General features: G+C 44.5%; 1 protein-coding gene across 4 annotated transcripts in view; it reads left to right on the forward strand.

Moving 5' to 3' along the window:
- LOC126278314 (transcription factor AP-2-epsilon) overlaps positions 1 to 23,233 on the forward strand; it is a 750,640-nt gene that overhangs the window by 674,860 nt on the left and 52,547 nt on the right. For all 4 annotated transcript variants that reach the window (XM_049978331.1, XM_049978332.1, XM_049978333.1 and 1 more), the window contains 2 exons: positions 760 to 961; positions 12,619 to 12,737. In XM_049978331.1, the coding sequence (XP_049834288.1) occupies positions 760 to 961; positions 12,619 to 12,737 (321 nt within the window). The remainder of the gene's footprint in view (positions 1 to 759; positions 962 to 12,618; positions 12,738 to 23,233) is intronic.

The following is a 23,233-nucleotide window of genomic DNA, read 5'->3' on the forward strand; positions in this document are numbered from 1 at the left end:
AGCGAGAACGCTACCGCACGAGCACGAGATGCGGGTCCAATTTTCCTCCTGCCTCGGCGAGCGTGGTCTGGTTCCCCATATTCTGCCTCAGTTATACTATGTCAGTGATTGGTGTGCAAACACTGTCTCCTCGTACGCGTAGATCATAACTACTCTGCCACGCAAACATTTGGGGTTACACTCGTCTGGTATGAGACTATCCCGGAGCGGTACACTGGGCGCACAATAACCTTGGGTTCGCTGTGGGGCGGCGGTGGGGTGGGTGGACTGCTGTGGCCTGTTGTGGGGTTGTGAACCATTGAGTGCTACGGCGGGATGAAACCTCTCTGTCCCCGGTTCAATACACAACTTCGAGCTCCCGCTATTGCAGTGGCCAGTTCCTAAGGGACCAAACTGCTGAGGTCATCGCTCCCTAGGCTTACACATTACTGAGGACAACACACCCACCCATGCCCCAGGGAGGAATCGAACCTCCGAAAGTGGGAGCCGAGCGAACCGTGGCAAGGCACCTTGGACCACGTGGCTCCCACTATTTTAATAGAACTGCATGTTGTTGACAGTAACTTATAAGCTCTTAGTTCACTCTACTATGTCTGTAGCTGCTTCGTGGGCAATTATTTTATTATTTTGCACAATCGGCGTTTGTGGGACGCACTGATGAGTGCTGGACGCCGCCTTTTCTCGGTAAGTGGTGTGTGGGTTGGCAGACGCGAAGCGAGAGATCTTAGCTTATCATGTGTGGTGCGTGTGTGTTGGCAGGCATGAAGCCGCGCAGCGAGGGCGGCAAAGACGTGGTGCTGTCGTCGGCGTCGGCGCCGTCGGACGTGTTCTGCAGCGTGCCGGGCCGGCTGTCGCTGCTGAGCTCCACCTCCAAGTACAAGGTCACCGTCGGCGAGGTCCAGCGCCGCCTCAGCCCGCCGGAGTGCCTCAACGCGTCGCTACTCGGCGGTGTGCTGCGCAGGTAACTGCTCGCCTCTTTCCCACTGTCTGAGTATGCAGCCCCTGTCTTCATTTCTCCAGCCTGCCTTAAAGTTCCTAGCTCTCCGACCGCCTCTCTGTAGGTCTTCAACACCAAACTGTTTCAGTAGACTCTAGGATGTGGTATGCCCTTGTCTTCCTCCAACCTGTGAGCTGACTTAGCCAGTTATGAGAGGACCTACCGTTTAACCAACGAGTAGGTTGCAACGTGTGTGAAATTTACTGATGAAATAATTAATCTTCGATAATGATAGAAGCTGAAGAAGTGGATTAAAATATGTGCCAAGGAAAGGACTAGAATCTAGTTCACCCGCTTGCCAGGTAGGTGCACTAACCATTTCATCACTGCAGCAGTATGGTTGACACACTTGCATGGACTACCCTAGTCCAGTGACCTCCGTAACACAAACTTCAATTCATACGACAGTGCAATGCCTCTGATATTCCGATTTACAATGCAAAGTTCATTTGGCCAGGCATGCAGGTCCAAAGGAAATTTGCATCGTAAATCAGAATAACACAGCAACTGCACTATCGTATTTATCTGCCGCTACCGGGCAAGCGACTTTCAAGTAAATTGTACCTCCTGGACGGGAATATCCATAATGGATGTACGATTACAGGTTGTAGACGCATATATGGAAGTTTGGATCTCGCTCTGACTCGCACTTGGACAGCCAAATGTTAAGGCGACCGTTCGCTATAACCGGGAAATCCGGCCTCGAGTCCTGGTCTGGCAAAAATTTTAGCTGTCGGCAGTCCATTCTACAGCTGATGGTTGTCCATATTCGCAACTGCAAACAATTTGATAAACTTCAATTCACGACTTCAACCCATTTTCTCCTCCTTCAATAGTCATTATTGTTAGGGAGGGCAATATACTTAGGTAGTCCACTCAGCTACGTTAGCTGTACTGCTACAGTGGTGAAATGGTTAGCACATCTGCCTAGTAAGCAAGAGATCTGCGTTCAAGTCCCAGTTGTAGCACAAATTTCAAATGACTTAGGCATTGTCGGTAGGCTGAGTATTCCGGGCATCTTACGACACCTTCAACTGAAGGCATAAGGCGTAAACAAGCACACCCAGTCGGTTGATGCTGCGCGTTCACAGCCATAGTAGCTCAGCCCTCCCGCAGCGTCTGAGGCAAAATAGATGGAGCGGACCGTCTCTAATTTCGCCTTATACACTATTTCTATACATTTTCTCTACTTCAATAACCTTTTGCTGGGATGATGCTACATAGTGGAGCAGGATACTTACTAAAACATCCCGATACACTACATGCTAAAAGCCTTCCACAGCCTTCTTTCCCCAGATTATACTATTTTCTATTTCTTCACGTCGTACTTTATCTCTCCACTTAACTTTTTATGTTCTTCGATAGCCCCACATTGCAAGTCCTTCGAGATTCTCCTCCTCCAAATTTACGCTAATCTTTGTTTAACTTCCTGGACCCTTTTACTATTATAGTGACATAAATTTTCCAAAACATTATGGCCACCTGCTTAACAACCTGTTAGTCCGTCTCTGGAACGAGATACGCCCCTGATTCCGCTTATCAGGGATCCGACAGTTTTTTGGTATGTTTATGGAGGTCTGTGGCATTAGATGTCTGAGCAAATGTCACGTAGATGATGATGATGGTGATGATTTGTTTGTGGGGCGCTCAACTGCGCGGTGATCAGCACCCGTACAAATTCCCAACCTTTTCTCAGTCCAATCTCGCCACTTTCACGAATAATGATGAAATGATGAGGACAACACAAACACCCAGTCATCTCGAGACAGGTGAAAATCCCTGACCCCGCTCGGGAAGCGCGATCGCGACCACGAGACCACGAGTTGCGGACAAATGTCATGTAATTCGGGTAAATAATGGGCCGCTAATTTGCGCGCGATAGCGACCCACATGGGTTCCGTAGGATTTACATCAGCCTAATTTGGTCGCCCAGACATCAACGTGAGTTCACTATAATGCTCCTCCAACCACTCTGGCTCCGAGTCACGGACAATTAAACTTCAGAAAGATGACATCGCCGTCGGCGAAGACATCAAGCATAAGGGCTGTAGGAGGTTCGCAGCTGTCGGCGTGTCTTAGATTACTACCACACGCACCATGAAAGCGCGAAAGAATATCTGGCGGCATATAACGTCGCAGTGGGCAGTGGCCATAATGTTTTGGTTTATCAGTGTGCGTGTGTGTGTGTGTGTGTGTGTGTGTGTGTGTGTGTGTGTGTGTGTGTGTGTGTGTGTGTGTTCCACGATAGGTTATCAGCGTTTCATAAGCTGACAGCTCAAAAGTTACAAAACATATAGAAGAGTGACGCATATCAGCGGGTAGAGCATCTTGTCAAGTTTAGAGCCGTTATACAGGCCGTAGCATAGTTGCATTAAGGGTCAGACGTGTCAGAACACGCGGACTAATCATCCACCCCGCATTGTAGCATCGAATTAGCTCGCGCCTGGAGGCAGGCTACCCAGTGGAAAGATTTGCAAAGCGGGCTGCTGTAGACCCTTTCTGTACAATTCGTTTCAATGAATTCTACGCTCATAATGACGTTTGCTCCGCCACAATCAGTCCCCATATTGAACGCTTGTAATATGAGTTAAGAACTTAGAGAGACGCTCTATCCACTGATAGTGGTGTGTTTTCTGTATGTCTTGTAATTCTTGTGCAGTAGCCTTCCGAAACCCTGGAGCTTCTTGCGGTCAACCCCCTATGTGCCTCTACTCTTTTCCACATTAGAAAACGAAACAGTAGGAAATAGTATTCGTAGTGTTATGTGATGTTAACTGAAATGACCCTTTTTTTCAGCATCTGCTCAATTTTCTGCAACACTTTTAAAACGTGTTCGACCTCAGCACTTCTTCCTGAATGGCGTAGCACAAATATATGGATGTCCTGAATGCTTAAAAGTTTATGTCCCAGAACAGTACATATTTTCATTCCTCATCTGTTGTTGTGGTCTTCAGTCCTGAGACTGGTTTGATGCAGCTCTCCGTGCTACTCTATCCTGTGCAAGCTTCTTCATCTCCCAGTACTTACTGCAACCTACATCCTTCTGAATCTGCTTAGTGTATTCATCTCTTGGTCTCCCTCTACGATTTTTACCCTCCACGCTGCCCTCCAATACTAAATTTGTGACCCCTTGATGCCTCAGAACATGTCCTACCAACCGATCCCTTCTTCTAGTCAAGTTGTGCCACAAACTCCTCTTCTCCCTAATTCTATTCAATACCTCCTCATCAGCTATGTGATCAACCCATCTAATCTTCAGCATTCTTCTGTGGCACCACATTTCGAAAACTGCTATTCTCTTCTTGTCCAAACTATTTATCGTCCACGTTCCACTTCCATACATGGCTAAGCTCCATACAAATACATTCAGAAACGACTTCCTGACACTTAAATCTATGCTCGATGTTAAACTTCTCTTCTTCAGTAACACTTTCCTTGCCATTGCCAATCTACATTTTATATCCTCTCTACTTCGACCATCATCAGTTATTTTGCTCCACAAATAGCAAAACTCATTTACTACTTTAAGTTTCTCATTTCCTAATCTAGTTCTCGCAGCATCACCCAATTTAATTTGACTACATTCCATTATCCTTGTTTTGTTTTTGTTGGTGTTCATCTTATATCCTCCTTTCAAGACACTGTCCACTCCGTTCAGATGTTCTTCCAGGTCCTTTGCTGTCTCTGACAGAATTACAGTGTCATCGGCGAATCTCAAAGTTTTTATTTCTTCTCCATGGATTTTAATACCTACTCCGAATTTTTCTTTTGTTTCCTTTACTGCTTACTCAATATACAGATTGAATAACATCGGGGAGAGGCTACAGCCATGTTTCACTCTCTTCCCAACCACTGCTTCCCTTTCATGCCCCTCGACTCTTATAACTGCCATTTGTTTTCTGTACAAATTGTAAATAGCCTTTCGTTCCATGTGTTTTACCCCTGCCACCTTCAGAATTTGAAAGAGAGTATTCCAGTTAACATTGTCAAAAGTTATCTTTAAGTCTCATCAATCTGATCGGAATTCATTTATATCATTTCATATAACTGCACCTAATTTCGTCCCCATCAACTCCAGTCACTCCATCAGAGTGAATGTAATTTAAGTGAGAAAAAAAAAAAAACGTTAACAGTCTATTGTTAATGTCAACATTTTGCTTTGTAACCAGGAGCAAAGCGATGAAGAACGGAGTCGTGTATACAAAGTAGCCCTCAAACGCCGCAAGTGCTGTAATGACTCGGCAGAAGAATACACGCGTTCCTAGACGCTTCTATGGTACCGTAGATACGCCGAACCGGTGTGGTGGGCCACCCGCGAGTTTCGGCCCATCAGCGGTAGCGACTCATCAGGCGGACGTAAGAGCACGTTCTGGGCTTAATGGCGGCTGCGCGTCGGAAGTCAATTACCGGGCTCTCGATTCAATTCAACCGAGACTCCGGCCACCGCGAATGTTTCTTAACCTCTCTCGCACTGGCAGCGAAGAAGCGGAGCCGTTTCAGTTTTAAACCCACATCACAGTGTAATTTCCCATTTTCAATTAGCTTCAAACCTAACACAGATGATCACAAAACCGTGTAGAGGTGCATATTTTGGCCGCAGTGAATCGACTCATTTTGCGAGGCTTCATCAGTTACTCGAATAAGATTCCTCCTTCGTCCGGTTAAAAACCCTGTTTTTCGATTGTCGGTAGTGTGGCTGAAACCGGAATCTGCAGCTGGAAGCTTGATCGCCAACAGGACAACAACCAAGTGCGTCTGAAGTAATCCATAGATTTACAGTACGTCTCACATATCGGCTACATTTAAAGGCCTTTCGTCTAAGATGTTCACTGGAGCCTACTTGAAACGAAAATGTTTTGTAGCAGTTAATCCAGCAGTCTTTGGGGATTACCTCAAACACAAGAACTTTACAGAGAAAGTAGAAAACAAGCCCTGAACCTGTGGCATTGAGGTGTTTATAGCGCGATGTTGGAATTGTGAGAGGCCGGCCTCTGGTGGCCGTGCGGTTCTAGGCGCTACAGTCTGGAACCGCGCGACCGCTACGTTCGCAGGTTCGAATCCTGCCTCGGGCATGGATGTGTGTGTTGTCCTTAGGTTAGCTAGGTTTAAGTAGTTCTAAGTTCTAGGGGACTTATGACCTCAGCAGTTGAGTCCCATAGTGCTCAGAGCCTTTTTTTTTGGAATTGTATTATCCGTAATGTAAGTGTTCCATGACGCCAAAAGCCATTCCAAGCACTGCTACATGCTGGGCATGACTGCTGCATCCGAAAGTTGTTACTTTCCGATACTATCAGTGCCGTAGCTGCAGTTATTGTAAGCGATGACATCTCGGTCGGCGAATAATTCCAATCCTGGTACAGACGCATCCTCACATCGGGCAATGGCTAGAGTAAACCATCCACTTCCAGTGTTCCCTGTGCCAGCATCAAGACTGAAATTAACTCGACATCAACGGAAAAAAATTGGTCCATTCAATACGACACTTTGTGCAGTTCCATTTGTGCCAAGTTTATTGTCCAGGCTTGTTATGTGTTTTTAGACTGGCATGCGATGACGATGTTGACGATAAACACGTCGACGAGGCATAGTGCTTCAATGCTGCTGCAGTTACAGCTCACAGCGGAATGATTCCGCTGGCGTGTACTGCCCGCTTATATAGGGAGCGAACGACCTTTGGTTACGTAACGTGGCTGATAAGGGACTTAGACTCTGCAGGCACCAGCAGGCGAGCTGGTCTGGTTCCTTCTCCACCAAAAATGAGTGCACCTCCGTTATAAAGTTTGCAAAAGGACAGAACATAGCTATGATTCAAATTGAGCATCACCCTTCTCTAGAAGGTGCGACGACCAACAAAAGAAAGCAGAAAGTTTATTTAGGGTGCAGGTAATTTTCCAGATGTGATTAAAAAGTCCATCATTAAGAGCGCAGAGGACAGCTGACCCCTTATTAGTGGCTGTCTTCTGAAACAGGTGCGGCAGTTTTCCCATGGAGGGCTGACGCGTACCAATTTCTGGCATTTGCAGCCATGTCTCTAACATACGTCGATCCTGGAAATAGTAACTAAACATGGATGCTTCGTATGTCACCATATCGTATCACCGCCACACTATACCGTATCGTTAGCATGTTCTGATACTGGTTCATCCTTACGTTATACCAACACCATCGTCATTTTTAAAAGGCAAAGCATTGTTAATGAAACCATTATTTTCCACTGTCTCTTGACAAATACACCACTTAGTCACTACTGATGCAGTTTCATTCCATTGATTATACTTTGCAGTACCAGTATGCAGGATCTAGATCCTGTCTCTTGAGTTTGCTTCCAGGAATTTTCCTTTAGAAATGCAAGATCTTTATGAAGTTATTATGTATATTTGGATGTCCTACTAATTTACTTTTCCTTGGATTATTACCACATTAATACCTTTTTTTATTTTTCATTAGGTATTTGCGCAGCGAATTTTGTTACAGTTGTCCAGCGTGGTGTATGATTGTGATCGGTCTATCACCTAAAGTGATAGTGTCCGCACGTTTCAAAATTGCAGGAGTCACAGCTGTGTGAGGCCGGCCGGCACGTGAAAGACCGGCCAGGTTTGCTCGACCAACGACTCATCGTGCTTTTTTTTACTGCCACGTCTCCTCTTGTTGCATTTATGACAGACGTCTCTCCCAAAGACTCACCGTGCTTTTGTTCACAGTCAGGTCTCTCCAAGCGCTTATGAATATCCGCGATGCTCTGGTTTTTCGCCAAAAAAAAAACTCAATGACAGCGCTCTGCTTGCAACGCACCTGCGTTACAGACGCCATTTTGAAGGCTACGTACAGTATCGTCACCTACTGGAAATTCACGAAACTGTAGGGGCTGAACGGGAAATAGTCCACAACGTGCAACAACACAACCAAGAGAGACGACCAGTTGTCCAGCGTGGTGTATGACTGGGATCGGTCGATCACCTCAAGTGAGAGTGTCCGCACTTTCCAACACTGCAGGACTGCTGTGTGAGACCAGCCGGCACGCGGGAGATCAAATGGTTCAAATGGCTCTGAGCACTATGCGACTTAACTTCTGAGGTCGCCTAAGTAAACCTAACTAACCTAAGGACATCACACACATCCACGCCCGAGGCAGGATTCGAACCTGCGACCGTAGCGGTCGCTCGGCTGCAGACTGTAGCGCCTAGAACCGCACGGCCACTCCGGCCGGCGTGCGGGAGATCGGCCAGGTCTGTGCGACCAACGACTCATCGTGCTTTTGTTTACTGCCACGTCTCCCCTTGTTGCGATTATGACAGACGTCTCTCCCAAAGACTCAACGTGCTTTTGTTCACCACCAGGTCTCTGCAAGCGCCTATTAATATCTGCAATGCTCTGGTTTTTCGCCAAAAGAAACAGTATCGCCACCCATTGGAATTCATGAAACTGTAGGAGCTGAATGCTAATTGCATTAGTTACTGAACGCCCCTCGTAATCTGCCCAAGCATTGTCCATATACGACGGGACCAACAGCGTATTCCTTGTCGTTGCGAGACCATGCCTCTACCTCGCGCACCGCGAGAGGGCACCGAGCCGGCAGCCCGCAGCCGACACCGGCCAAGTGCGAACCCGCGCGGACCCTTCGCAGAGTCGGCGGAGCTGCGCGCATGAGGAAGTCTTCGGCTGCGCCGCTTAATGGCCGCGGCCGATCGCCGTGGCGAGAGACAATAGGCGCCGCAGCGGGAGTTACAGCCCATTGTGGGAGGCTGTAACGAGACAGCTGTCTGGCTGGGCAGCTGCGCACACACGTACCGCCGCCGGTCGCTGCTACCTTCCACCTGCCGCGCAGGCGCCCGGCCTCGTTACGGGCGGCTACAGCGCGCCAACGCGCGTACATTGGGGCCCCTCTCAGACCAGTCCCGGCGCTCCCGTGGTAACAACGCCCGCAATCAGCAGAGCTCGCTCGCCGACCGCTGACACTCGGACACGGCGTCACGTCCGGAGAGCCAGCGGTGCCGTCTTGTTACTCCGTCACCAGCACCGCCGCTCCGGTCGGTCCAGATTGGCAATATCGCGTGCGAGACACTGGCCCGTCACTCGCCATCTCGACGCGCCGTACAAGAGGGCTGCTGCGGTAACAATACACTCGTCCCCGCGGTAGACACGGCATCATGACGACAGGCTAGTACCTAACATCACCGATGTTGGGCGATTGCTCCGAGCACAATAGCTCGACCGCGTTGCCAGACCCAATTACGACAGAACGGCGTGACTTGGGGAACACAGGGACTAGATGCGTTCTCAGCTAACAGGCCACTCAGCTAGGGTTCCCAGGTGTACGGCTTCAGCCGGACAAGTCTGGCTTTTCACTGTCGTGTCCGGCCAAATACAAGGTGTTTCAAAAATGTTGGTAAATATTCAGAGATATGACAGGATCGATCATGCCACACAAAAAAGTCAAGTAAACATTGACCCTAAAACGCATACCTCAAGAGCTATGAGAAATTCTTGATCTTCTACACAGTAAAATATCGGGAGAATTAGGACGGGCAAAAGTTAGTAGAACTTCGTGCTGCTGTAAAAATAGCTATGCGCGAAGCATACAACCACTACCACCGTCACACCTTAGCAAAAGATCTTGCTGAAAACCCAATAAAATTCTGGTCTTACGTAAAATCGGTAAGCTGGTCCAAGGCTTCCATCCAGTCACTCACTGATCAGTCTAACTGGCAACGGAAGACAGCAAAACCAAAGCTGAAATTTTAAATTTGGCATTTTTCACGCAGGAGGATCGTACAAACATACCGCCGTTCGAGTCTCGTACAGATTACCGTATGGAGGACATAGTGATAGACATCGGCCGTGGTGGTCTCGCGGTTCTAGGCGCGCAGTCCGGAACCGTGCGACTGCTACGGTCGCAGGTTCGAATCCTGCCTCGGGCATGGATGTGTGTGATGTCCTTAGGTTAGTTCGGTTTAAGTAGTTCTAAGTTCTAGGGGACTAATGACCACAGCAGTTGAGTCCCATAGTCCCATACTGTCCATGCATCAGCATCGCTCCTGCGAAACGCAACTCGCCCTTTTTATGCATTTTAGCCTGAAATATAATACATCGTATACAAAATAATATGAATTTATACAAAATAATATGAATTCTTTAAATGAAATAGATGAGATAATTTTAACCTGTGCAAGAATCGACAGTAGACATGATATCGGTTATCTCTATAAGACAAGGGAATTATAGAGGAGGGTGATTCATTATAAACTTCTCTTTGTTTTTTATGTCCTTGTTTGCTTGTTTTGCATATAATTAGAAACACAATTCGTTCGGTGTTGGTTTATTGTGTATTTTATATCCTTACAAAGTATGAATTGCATTTTAAAAGTAATAAAAATTTGTCTCTCGCTTAACTTCCGCGCTTTTGTATAACTAAAGCAATTACTTTTGATACAAGTACAGTTTACATGCACATACATGAAACAATCTGTATAATTATTGTTGCTCGATAGAAAGTTATTCATCATGATCAAAGACAAGAGTTTACCATTATTATTAATAAGTCTGAAACTTGTTTATGAATAACAGAAACATGTTTTATATAAGCTTTAAAAATATTGAAGTGATGTTTAATATGTTTTTGTTTTACGTTTTATTCCCCTTTTTTGAGAAAATTTCATTTTCTAGCACTATATAATAGATCTCTATTGTTTTGTTCATATTTTTACAACATCTTTCCCTTTCACATTACAGATCACCAATTTTCGACTAAAACTTGAATCGAGCACTAACTATTTCAATTTTGCTTTAGATGTTGTTTACTTTTAAGTGACAAGCAGGAGGATAACTATAGCTAACAGAAATGTTCCGTAGATTACAGAGTCCTTTATATATCCTCACTCAGGTTCTAGACGGTTCACTGAAACCAGTTTCCGCAGGAATCTAGTAAGACACTGATCACATACGCAAACAAACAAGCTCGAAATGAGATAGCGCTCAGTAGCTATACAACACACCTGATGTACAGGTAACGTGGTTATGACATTAACTGACTAAGGCTACTAGAAAAAGTACCGTAGTCAACGCTTACTTCCGACAGTACGGTAGTTATGAGATAGCGCTCAGTAGCTATACAACACACCTGATGTACAGGTAACGTGGTTATGACATTAAGTGACTGAGGCTACTAGAAAAACTACCGTAGTCAACGCTTACTTCCGACAGTCTACGGTAGTTCTACAACTATAGTGATAACGCCACCCGGAAACCTGCGAGTATCTGGACTACATTTCATTCGCATCTCGGGCGACGGCCCGTCCTCCTCCGATCACCGCCAGACGTTCCGAGGAATTAACACGCACCGCCGCCGCCGCCCCCGCCGCCTCCGCCACGCGGCCGAGCCTCGCGCCGTGCTAATAGCCCGCCCCCACCGCCTATTTGGGCACGTAGCGGCGCCGCCAGCTCTCATTATTCGAGCCGGCGTCGCGGCGCCCAGCGGCGCCTAACGAGCGCTTCTTGTTAAAACTGACGGCGAACTGTCGCCCGCGCGTCTTGGCTGCGTCTCCGCCGACACCAGCTGATCGCCCCGCCGCCGTGCACTCTCTTCTTTGCCGCTGCGAGTATCACCTTGATGTATCGCCCAGACATCGTTACTCTTTTCTCGACAGCGAAAGATTTGATTCTCACGCAGATGGCAGTAGGTATCAATCTCAGCTCGACCACTGACATTTGGCTTTTGCATACATCCCATAAATCTCCTGGGACGAACCATTTCTTTAATAAGTCGTGAACTCCGTTACTTAACACTGCCCAACCGAGATATCCCACCTTCTGTAGTGTGCTCAACAATGACGAGCAGTTAAACGTCAACTTTCTTGTCTTGCTTTTTCCTTCTAATAAATTCCTTCATCCTTTTCATAACACACACACACACACACACACACACACACACACACACACACACACACACAAGGTGTCCCATTTATCTTGCTCACTCAAAACAACTTATTTCTGATACTTTAAATGAAAAATTGTTTCAACCAATTTTTTTAACATCATTTGGTATTTCTTGCTGAGGGTATACGTTTAATGTATTCCCACAGATATAGGAGATACGGGGTAGATGTTAAATTTTTTTAAAAATGGAACCGTGTATATTTTAATACACAACCTCTAATTATCAAACAGATCATCTGACTAGCTAACTAACTAACAAAAACATGTTACTTACTAACGAGTGAACTCATTTTTTGTTTATCCGTAACCATTTTCCACGCAAAAATGAGAACATGGATTTTCGTGAATTACAGCGCCAACTACCAAGAATCAAAATAAATGTTTAAGACAAAATTTACTTAGTTTTGTATATAGAATCTGATTCTGCAATTAAAAATGTGGGTTCCCATTTGAAATTTTAAAGTTGGCTCCCGCCCCACCCTCACAGGGAGCTGGGGTGATGGCCTAAATTTAGCACCAGCTGATACCTCCCTCGAAAATAATCAACTTTGTATTCTACACATTTTTTCGTGTGAAGCTTATTTTTCGAGTTATTTTCGTTTGTCAACTTAAAATTTACACCCTATATACCTATTTGGTTAGTGACAGGCCACGACGGGAGATACTGACACTTGTGTTTCACTTTGCAGAGCCAAGTCGAAGAACGGCGGCCGCCTTCTACGGGAGAAGCTGGAGAAGATCGGGCTGAACCTGCCGGCTGGCCGCCGGAAAGCTGCCAACGTCACTCTCCTCACGTCCCTTGTTGAAGGTGAGTGCCGCGCCTCTTGTCGCCGTCCGCTCCCGTCCAACGGCTCGGGGTGGGAAGTGGTTCAGGGATACGCGACTCGTCGTTCATGTTGCTTGCCTTCCTTTAGTATTCGCTTCTCTTTGTGTACTATGTTGCTTGCCTCTGTTTACCACTAAGTCATTGTAGCATCGTGTAGCATTCTCTTCTCCTTCCTCCTTCTGATGCAGTTTTTGGACCACTATGAATGTACCACTTGTTCGGTAGTATGATGCATCGGAAGAAGGGAAGAGCAGGATCTAACTTCCCATCGACGACGGATTGCGTGAAAAAACGAACAGGAAAATTAGTCTGCATTCGTAGCTCAATACTAATTTGTCGGCATATCTGTTTCATAACAGGTATCGACTGGATATTCTCCCCTTTCCTCCTGTGCTTCGTCCACGGTCTGTTGCTAACTGCGATCTTTTTTTAATGTCACCCAACGTTCCAAGTTTCCCCTTTCAGTTTTTCCTGCAATCACTGAAGGAAACTTCAACTAAACTCCGTTGCAGGCAGTATCGTTGCCGTATATAACCCAGCCAAGATGTTTCCCTTATTCTGACAATTTTCGTTAATTTTATTTCCTCTACTGTCATCCTTAAGGAAAGCCATTTTATATGTTTGTTTACGAGTGTATACATGCAGAAAGATAGTCAACATATTACTTCCGCTTTTTATAACTTTCACCACTGTAACGATGACATAGTTGAATTGTACTTGGAATTGCAGTTCATAGTACATGTCTTAGAAAATAGATGAAGGAAAGGCAAACCTACGTATCTAGCATTTATAGACTTAGAGAAAGCTTTTTACTATGTTGACTGGAATACTCTGTTTCAAATTCTGAAGGTGGTAGGGGTAAAATACAGGGAGTGAAAGACTATTTACAATTTTTACAGAAACCAAAAGGCAGTTATAAGAGTCGAGGGGCATGAAAGAGAAGCAGAGGTCGAGAAGGGAGTGAGATGTTATTCAACCTGTGTATCGAGCAAACAGTAAAGGAATCACAAGAAAAATTCTCCACGGAGAAGAAATAAAAACTTGAAGGTCGCCGAATACATTGTAATTCTGTCAGAGACAGCAAAGGACCTGGAAGAGCAGTTGAACGGAATGGACAGTGTCTTGAAAGGAGGATATAAGATGAACATCAACAAAAGTAAACCGAGGATAATGGAATGCAGTCGAATTAAATCGGGTGATGCTGCGGGAATTAGATTAGGAAATAAGACGCTTAAAGTAGTAAATGAGTTTTGCTATTTGGGGAGCAAAATAACTGATGATGATCGAAGTAGAGAGGATGTAAAATGTAGACTGGCAATGGCAAGGAAAGCGTTTCTGAAGAAGAGATATTTGTTAACATCGAGTATAGATTTAACTGTAAGGAAGTCGTTTCTGACAGTATTTGTATGGAGTGTAGCCAAGTATGGAAATGAAACGTGGACGATAAATAGTTTAGACAAGAAGAGAATAGAAGCTTTCTAAATGTGGTGCTACAGAAGAATGCTGAATATTAGATGTGTAGATCACATAACTAATGAGGAGGTATTGAACAGAATTGGAGAGAAGAGAAATTTGTGGCACAACTTGACTAGAAGAAGGGATCGGTTGGTAGTTCATGTTCTGAGGCATCGAGGGATCACCAATTTGGTATTGGATGGCAGCGTGGAGAGTAAAAATCGTAGAGGGAGACCAAGGGATGAATACACTAAACACATTCAGAAGGATGTAGGTTGCAGTAGATACTGGGAGATGAAGAACCTTGGATAGAGTAGCATCAAACAAGTCTCTGGACTGAATACCACAACAACAACAGCCCCTAACTAGGTCTTCTTTGGTTTCTCATGACATTAAAAACGACGCACAACAAAAGAATTATCCGAATAGGACGGAAATCGGCAGATGTGATGTACATGTACTTGACAGCAAACAAATTATTACAGTTTCACAAAAAAATTAAATGATTTATGCAAGAGAAAGAGCTTCGCAAACTGAGTAAGTCAATGACGCGTTGGTCCACATCTGAGCAGTCAATCGGCATGGCATTGACTGATATATTTGTTCGATGTCCTCCTGAGGCATATCGTGCCAAATGCTGTCCAATTGGTGTTAGATCGTCAAAATCCCGGGCTGGTTGGAGGGCTCTACCGATAATACTCCAAACGTTCTCATTTGGGAAGCGATCCGACGACCTCACTGGTCAAAGTTTGGTTTCGCGAGCACGAAGACAAGCAACAGAAACTCTCACCACGTGCGGGAGGGCATTATCTTGCTGAAATACAAGCCCATTATGGGTTGCCATGAAGGACAACAAAACGGGAAGTAGAAGATCGTCGACGTAAGGGTGCGACGGATGATAACCAAAGGGGTCCTGCTATGAGATGAAATTCAACCACAGACCACCACTAGTGGTTGTCCGGCAGTGAGGCAGGCGGCAGTCACACTGGTATCCCACCGCTTCCGGGACGTCTCCATACACGTACTTACTGGTCATCAGGGCTTGGAGTGTACTTGTCCTTCCACTGGCATGGATATTTTTTCTTGTTACAGCGAAGAATGTGTTTTCTTGTGATTCTGAAAAAAAATCTACATCAGAAATTAAGTGTGTTTCCATCAGGTCATATTCCATTAGGAATCGTTGAACTCAGTGGCTGTAAAATTATTATAATCAGGAAAGAATATAGCAGACAGTCGCATATCAATCTTTATTTTATTTCAGATCTAGTTAGATTTCAGCTACAGTATAGTGAGTCATATAGACCCAGAAAGCTTGTATATCCCCAAGTTGTTGAAACGACCTTAAACTGCCCATAGCTCAGTCCACGTTAAACAATATGGGAATATACAAGTTTTCTGTGTCTATATTACTCGCTATTAAACGCGCTGATAATATCTGTACTGTAGCTGAAATCTAACTAGATCTGCAGTAAAATACAGATTGCTACATGATTGTCTTCTGTGTTCTCCTCTTATTATAACTGTGTTTTAGATGTCGTCTGTTGTCAAGATAAGACTGGTTGAAACACCACAAGCTAAAATAAATACATAAATGAGCAAGAACCTCAATACTGACAAGTACCGTTTCAATATTGTTGTGGGTTTCGTTAGTGAAACTACCTTCGTATTATGACATTCAACATTCCAATATTAATGATCTAAATTTGCTAATTTGAGCGCCGTGTACTTCTGGGAATAAGACAAACATCTCTCTCTCTCTCTCTCTCGCTCTCTCTCTCTCTCTCTCTCTCTCTCTCTCTCTCTCTCTCTCTCTCTCTCTCTGAGGATGCTGCGTAAATAGTACCCGATGCTTAACTCATCGTATTATGCATCGTCGAAGAAGACGACAGCTCCACAAATTTATTAGTACACAGCTTACAAATGCAAATTTTCATTAGCACTCGTGAAGCAAGTATAATTTTTCCCTTCTCAGTCTCGAGCACATTCTTGACATTTGCACTGATGCAAGATTTAATGCTTTGGACTCGTTCAATATATCTTCACAAAGAGACATTCATATTTAGCAGTAACGAGCATCGTATTTCATTGATTACTAGACACCTGCACAGCAAGCAAAACTGATTAATTTGGATAAACTTAACAGTAATTAAAAAGCATGGATCTGGAATTTATATCACAGATATTCGTCTTGCAGTTTTCTATACGCATCTGTGTTTACCTCTCTTGTCACCTGACTTTGTTAAAAAAAAATTCCATTCACTGACACTGGTCTGAAGCAGTTGACACTTGCAATCTCGTCTGGTCTTAACTCAAACAGTAAAGCCACTTCATTATCCATTTCCGTAACTTTAACAAAACTATAAAAATTAAGGATGCGAGACAACAGAAAATACACTTGTAACAAACAACGTTCGTGAACCTGCCAGATTTCATGTTCCTAACCTTTCCACACCATACAGGTGCGTTTCGCGTAACATGAGTACAGAAACGGGACTCTCTCAGAAGAGGTACTTTACAAACAGAAGTATTGTGTACTAACCGACGTAACAGAACACGTAATTACGAGAACGAAATACGTCCTCGAAACACATGAGCAAATAAATTATTTAAAAATTGTCCGAAAGCTTTTCTTAATGTTAAACAGAACGTAAGTAAAGATTATGGTTCATCTTAAAGCAAAACCTAACAAATGATGACAATCAATCAATTTGTAAGAGTATCGTATATGTTGCGTGGTCTCAGAATGGGCTCAATACAAGCTGTAGTTAAATGAAAAATTGAAATTATCCGTTTGAATCGGGGAGTTTTCGGATCCCCACGAAATCTGCAACCTTCCCCTGCTCATCACCCATACTCAGAGACTTGACTAAAACTGCCATTACAACCTGTATCAGAACTCAGCAGACGTGTGATTTTTTCTTGGCAGCTCCCCGCAACAGGTCAGTAATCCATGTTGTAACTGTGTAGCTACGTTACGCTAAAGAGAATTATTACCCCTTCATTACAAAACTTAGAAAAAGTTCTTTATTGTCTTAAAAACACTAACTGATAAAAACTTGACGAAAACAACGTTTAAAGAAAATAAAGTACATAATAACGAGCTTCAGTTGCATGTACTTTTACTCAGAAGATATTTTTAAACGAAACGTCCATTGTCTGCCACCCACTGGTTTGGATTCGAATCCCAGTCGGGTCGGAAATTTTTTCTGCTCTGGCACTGGGTGTTGTGTTGTTTTCATCATCATCGACACGCAAGTTGTTGCTCACTTTGGTATCAACTGAAAATATTTGCAACTTGGCGGTCGAACGTTCATAGGTGGGGACTCCCGACCATCAATGCCACACGACCTTTTTCTTTCTTTTCGTTTTAAACGCCCTTCAAAAAGTGCACTATGGTCATTTAACCATTGCACAAACCTGTTTTCGACGAACACTTGCCTGTCTTCGGTTTCTCGTCACCTTTAGTTCAGAATCAGAGCTTTGGCCGGATATATTCCTTTATTCGTGCCTCTCTCAAGTTACTCACAGAAAGTAAACGCTTGACTGAGTGGGTTCAGTCAGTGACTTAAAACGAGAATGAAAAGTCTCACACGAACTCCTCGTTCTTCAGAGGGCAGAAGACTCATTTGCCAAGATATATGTAAAGGCTCGTTTATCTGAATGGCAGGTCGCAGAATTTTGGCTAGAGGAACTCAGGTAACGTCGTTTCACAGTTCGGCCGACTGTGAAGACACCTCGCTTCGTTTAAGTGCATCGAAATGGGCTTCGCGCCTGGAAGTAATGGATTCCCTGGCGATGGGTCCCATTTCTTAATAGATGGCAGTAGGCGTTTCCTTTTACGATTTGGGTAGGGGTTCCATGAAATACTGTGGAAGTAGCGAATTTTAACGACTCCAGTCGTAAAAGTCCGCTTTTATTCACGTGTCTTAGAGTACGTCCTTATTCCAGACACTGCAGCACCGATTAAAGGCCGCCTGGACCACAGTATACGGCTCCAGGCGTAAAAATTAAGTTGCCGCTATTTCAGCCTTCAGACAGCGTACACCTGCTGTTTTGATCTCTTTTACGGCCGCGTCAAGACTTCCAAACAATCTCTCATCGTTCCTGCACAATGCAATTGCCCCCGTAAGGTAAAATTTATAGGCCGAATTTGTTGAGGAATAATCTTACGTTAGAACGTGACGTCATGTCTCGAGCTGAAAACAGGTCGAAGCTTTATTCGTGCTTGACAGTCTTATGGAGAGAGGCTATATATTTTGCATTGGTCAAAGTCACAAACTCATTTATTTCTCATGATTTTCAACGCAGAACCATAATGAAACGGCCGTAGCTTGAAAGTAGCACTTATATTTGCAATTGTTTTAGGATTTACATGTGATAATTACTTGAGCTTCTTAATGCCCTAGACTAACCACAACTGAAAGGGCTGGCTGATATATCTTCCGCAATTGATGGCTGTTTTTATTCCATATATATATAAGCTGCAGCAGCAAGTGTGCAAATGTGATATATGGAATAAAAATAGCCTCCATTTGCAGAGCTAGTAGTCAAAATCTCTTAACTTAGGTTTCAACCAACACAAATGGGCCGTTTCGGAAGTCTTATTACGCTTTACATGCTGATCACAATCTGCCGCCAATAGACTTAGTCATAATTAAAATCGACACTCGTAAAACGAACGGTCTGGCTTTATTATACATAGAATAATACACGTATTACATGTAGCGTGTGTGACCAGTAACTGATACACAAGCAACAGTTGCATGTTTATCCGTTACTGGTCAGTCGCGCCACATCTAATATGCGTGTTATTTTATGTATGACAAAGCCAAACGGCTGTTCTTACGATTGTCAGTTTTAATTATGAGTAAACCTATTGGCTGCATATCATAATCAACAAGTAAGACGTAATAAGAGTTCTGAAGAAGGCCCATTTATATGGGTTGAAACCTGGGTCAAGAACTTTTGACTACCATCTTCCGCAACTGGTAGCTGCTTTTATTCTACATGTGCATACTAGATAGCGCCTTCTAGTAATACGTAGAGTACTATTTATTACCAGAATGTGTTTCATTCGGAAACAGTAGATTAAATTATTGGACTAATCCTTATTAACCTGAGGCTTAGCCCTTTCTTCCGCCGTCCCCTTTAATTATGCAAGTGGGAAATAGTAGCATGTTGCAAATTTCTCTCAAAAAAATCCTGTGGTGAACCTTTTCCGTAGTCAACAGCGTCATCAGTGTGACGTCTGACATACTGCTACAAATTGTTCCTATATATTGAGGACATCAGGTGAGGGTTTCCCTGTAGTTCATTTTGGGAGCAGCTCATGTCTTTTTTGTTCCTGTTAGAGCTCCTATTTTACGAAATGACAAACAACACTTTTAAAGACTTTTTTCTTGCCTTTTTTAAATTGACGTTTCGCTCTAGACCATACTATCATGGCATCATTTATTTCGAATACATATCCATTTTTATAAAAAATCTACCTAACACATCACCGTTAAATTTTCGCTAGTGCACGTGCAATCATTTATATGAGACACATACAGAGCACTCATAATAGCGGCCGATTTGAGGTCCACACTAGCATCTAATGAAAATTCTGAAACCGTTACTTACGTCTTTCTTGGAAGCAACGCTATTCCGCGAATGTGGAGATCGGCCATAATTCAACATCGCTCTGATGACATACGGATGAACTTAAAGCTTTCTTATGTGCTCTGCCTACCTGCACCTAATGAACAGCAACCTCACAGACCGCATAAGTTACACTCCTGGTGCTTACCAATGCTTACCCCCACCTCCACCACCACCAAATGTGCTTCTACAAAAATACAATGTATTTAAACAATACTGTATATGATCTTAAAGTTGTTAGTTGAAGAAACATAGGTTCCTATTCATGAACTTATTCCCCTAATTTCACTATACTGTTTCAATTATGCTATGACTTTTGTGAGAGGTAAGGCTTCAGGTCACTTCTTGAACCTCTCATTCAGCTGGCAGTAAACATAAAATCAGTCACATTTATTCAAAGGTAGACGATTAACTCAGCAGTTCTCTCGATGTACGAAGTCAAGACACCCGGAGAAGCTAATCAGTGGCTATATGAATACGTGTCTGTTCTTTCAGGTATGTCCGAAAGAACAGACACCAACCGGAATCCGGAACAGTGATACATACGAGGGTGAGTCAAATGAAAACCTTAAATTTGTAATAACAAATCGAAATTTCGCGCCATTATCCTGTAAGTTGGTAAGCGTGCTAAAAACAGCGTACAGAATGGCGTGTAGGTGGCAGCATAGTTCAGATGCACAGGTACCGTCGCAGTATCGGTATGAAGATGGCCGCCCCACTTGCGACTTGCACCATGGAAGAACAGCGTTCTGTTATTCGGTTTTTGCGTAGTGAAGGTGTGAAACCTATTGAAATTCATCGACGGATGAAGGTTCAGTACGATGATGCATGTTTGTCACAGCACCATGTCCAGGTATTGAGCAGGAAGTTCGCAAATGGTGTGACTTCAGTGGAAGATGCTCCTCGTCCAGGTCAGGCACAACGAGTTGTCACTCCACAGAACATTGCAGCAGCTGAAGCCATAGTGAAGGAAAACTACCGAGTGACACTGAATGACATTGCAGCATGTTTACAGATTAGTCATTGGTCAGAAACAACATTGTGCATGATGTGCTCCAGTTTCACAAAGTGTCTGCAAGATGGGTGCCACGGCAGCTGACTCCTGAAATGAGAGAACGACGTGTTGATGCTTGTGAAGAACTTCTTTGCCGCTTTAAACGAGAAGGTGATGGCTTCCTTGCAACAATTGTTATTGGGGACGAAACCTGGGTTCACTTCCACCAACCGGAAACGAAGAGAGCGAGCAAGGAATGGCGCCGTTCCTCATCACCAAAACCAAAGAAGTTTCGCACAGAACCATCAGCAGGGAAGGTTATGCTGACTCTCTTTTGGGACGAAAAATGCGTCATTTTGGAGTATTACATGCCTAGAGGGACCACTGTCACAGTGCATCATACACAGACCTCCTAAAAAATCATCTGCGGCCTGCAATCAAATCAAAGCGACGTGGATTGCTGTCAGCAGGTGTGCTTTTGCAACATGACAATGCAAGGCCCCACACTGCCCGTACAACAGTTGCAGCAATCACAGACCTGCATTTTGAGTGTCTTCCTCATCAACCATACTCACCAGAACTTGCCCCAAGTGATTTGGACCACTCAAAGACGCAATGGGAGGAAAGAAGTTCCGTTCTGATGAAGAGGTGCGCCACGCGGTGTATGAGTAGTTGCGTGGACTACCAAAAGAATTTTTTTCTAAAGGAATTTATGCACTTTGTAAGCGCTGGAGGACTTGAATTGAGCGTAGGGGAGATTATGTCGAAAAGTGATAAAGCTTTGTACCACTTCTGCACAATAAATAATATTTAAAAAAAATATTTGAAGTTTTGATTTGACTCACCCTCGTATTATGTGAATCGGAGTTTGCAAGGGGAGAAAGAAAAGGGAAGGAACTCAAGATGCCAGCTGCATCGGGAAAGTTACATAGTACCACTGTGTATTACAGCTGCGGACTGCGCGCGGCGTATGTTCTTTCAGACATGTCCTAAAGAACAGACACCATGTATCGTGTAACTGAGTTGCCTCGATGGGCAATGAATCCACCACCTTCAGTGCCAAAGCACATCACGTATTCGACTTCCTTCAGGAATCAAAGCAGCGAACACAGAGGACATGGACGGGGTGGCGCTAGCGCACCGAGACAGTCTGCGCAATTCCGATAAACGGTGTGTCCGGGTGTCTCAGTGGTTAAAAAAGCAACTGGCCAGTACGCAGGTACAAATCCTGGTCAGACAAACATTTTCACTCGGCGCCGTTGATTCTGCACAAGTCCCTATCAGCTGACATCATGAGTTTCTTCCCTTTCCTTTCCTTTCCCCGTCTCCACCTTCAATTCACATAATACGCGTTAGCTACGTTTGTGCAGTAGACGACGCCTGACCTAGTGAATCCCATGTGTACAGATACGTTCCATCCTTTGTGAATCTTGGTCCCTGTTTTCGGCCTGTGCGGCAGTAGGGCACGCGTAATGTCAGACGGTGTCCGGCCGCAGGTGTTCCAGAGCGAGCAGCGCTACGAACGTTCCAGCGAATGAGTCACGCAGCAGCCGGGCCAGCCGCTGCGTTTCCTGCGAGTACTTGCTTGCGCAAGCGAGCCTTCCGTGAGCGGCGCCCGCAGAGGTCGAGCCCGCTCGAAGAAATCTCGCGGCGGATGTGACGCGCACTTTTTCTCCCTCTGTCCGAGTCGTGTTTTCCCTTTATGTCGACCGTGAGAGCTTCCTGCGAGCGGGTGACCGTGATCGAGTAAGCGCACAGGCTCCCTTCGCGACACGACGCCTATGTGTACACTGGGTGCGATCATGGACAGCTCCGTCCGCCAAGTAACCTTCTGAAGAGCGGACTGACGGACGCTCAACTGAGTGATGCCACTGCGATCGTCACGCTGAACTGAAATGTGGCTGTTGGTTCCGCAACCTCCCATTCTGACAGGTGCACTATCTGATGATAAATACCCGGAAAAATTTAAATAATTGAAAAGCCACGATCGCTTCAATCGTTTATTAGATGACCGGTTTCAGCACTCTGAAGGTGCCATCATCAGATCTGAAACGTGGATTAACATTTATAAAACCATATGGACATATTCCCAATGCTGATGATGCCGACCGGTGTTAGGCGAGCATTGGTAGTTTCATCTGGTGACTTCAGTTTTATATTTTATGGAAAGAACGACCATGAGAGCAGTTTTTTTATTATTTTTTATTGGTTGTGACAATGATTTTATCAGATCGTGTGTACGCTTACCTCACCCCTCATGGTAATGTACATGTGCGTCAGTGAAAAAGACCAATAAAAAGGAGTTAGCATGTGGACGTAATGTTCTGTTCCAGTCTCTTCTGTACCTAAGGTCCATCACCGTTCCCTTTGGATCCCTACGTAATTCGGT

The sequence above is a fragment of the Schistocerca gregaria genome, chromosome 6, assembly GCF_023897955.1.
Source record: "Schistocerca gregaria isolate iqSchGreg1 chromosome 6, iqSchGreg1.2, whole genome shotgun sequence".
NCBI lineage: Eukaryota > Metazoa > Arthropoda > Insecta > Orthoptera > Acrididae > Schistocerca > Schistocerca gregaria.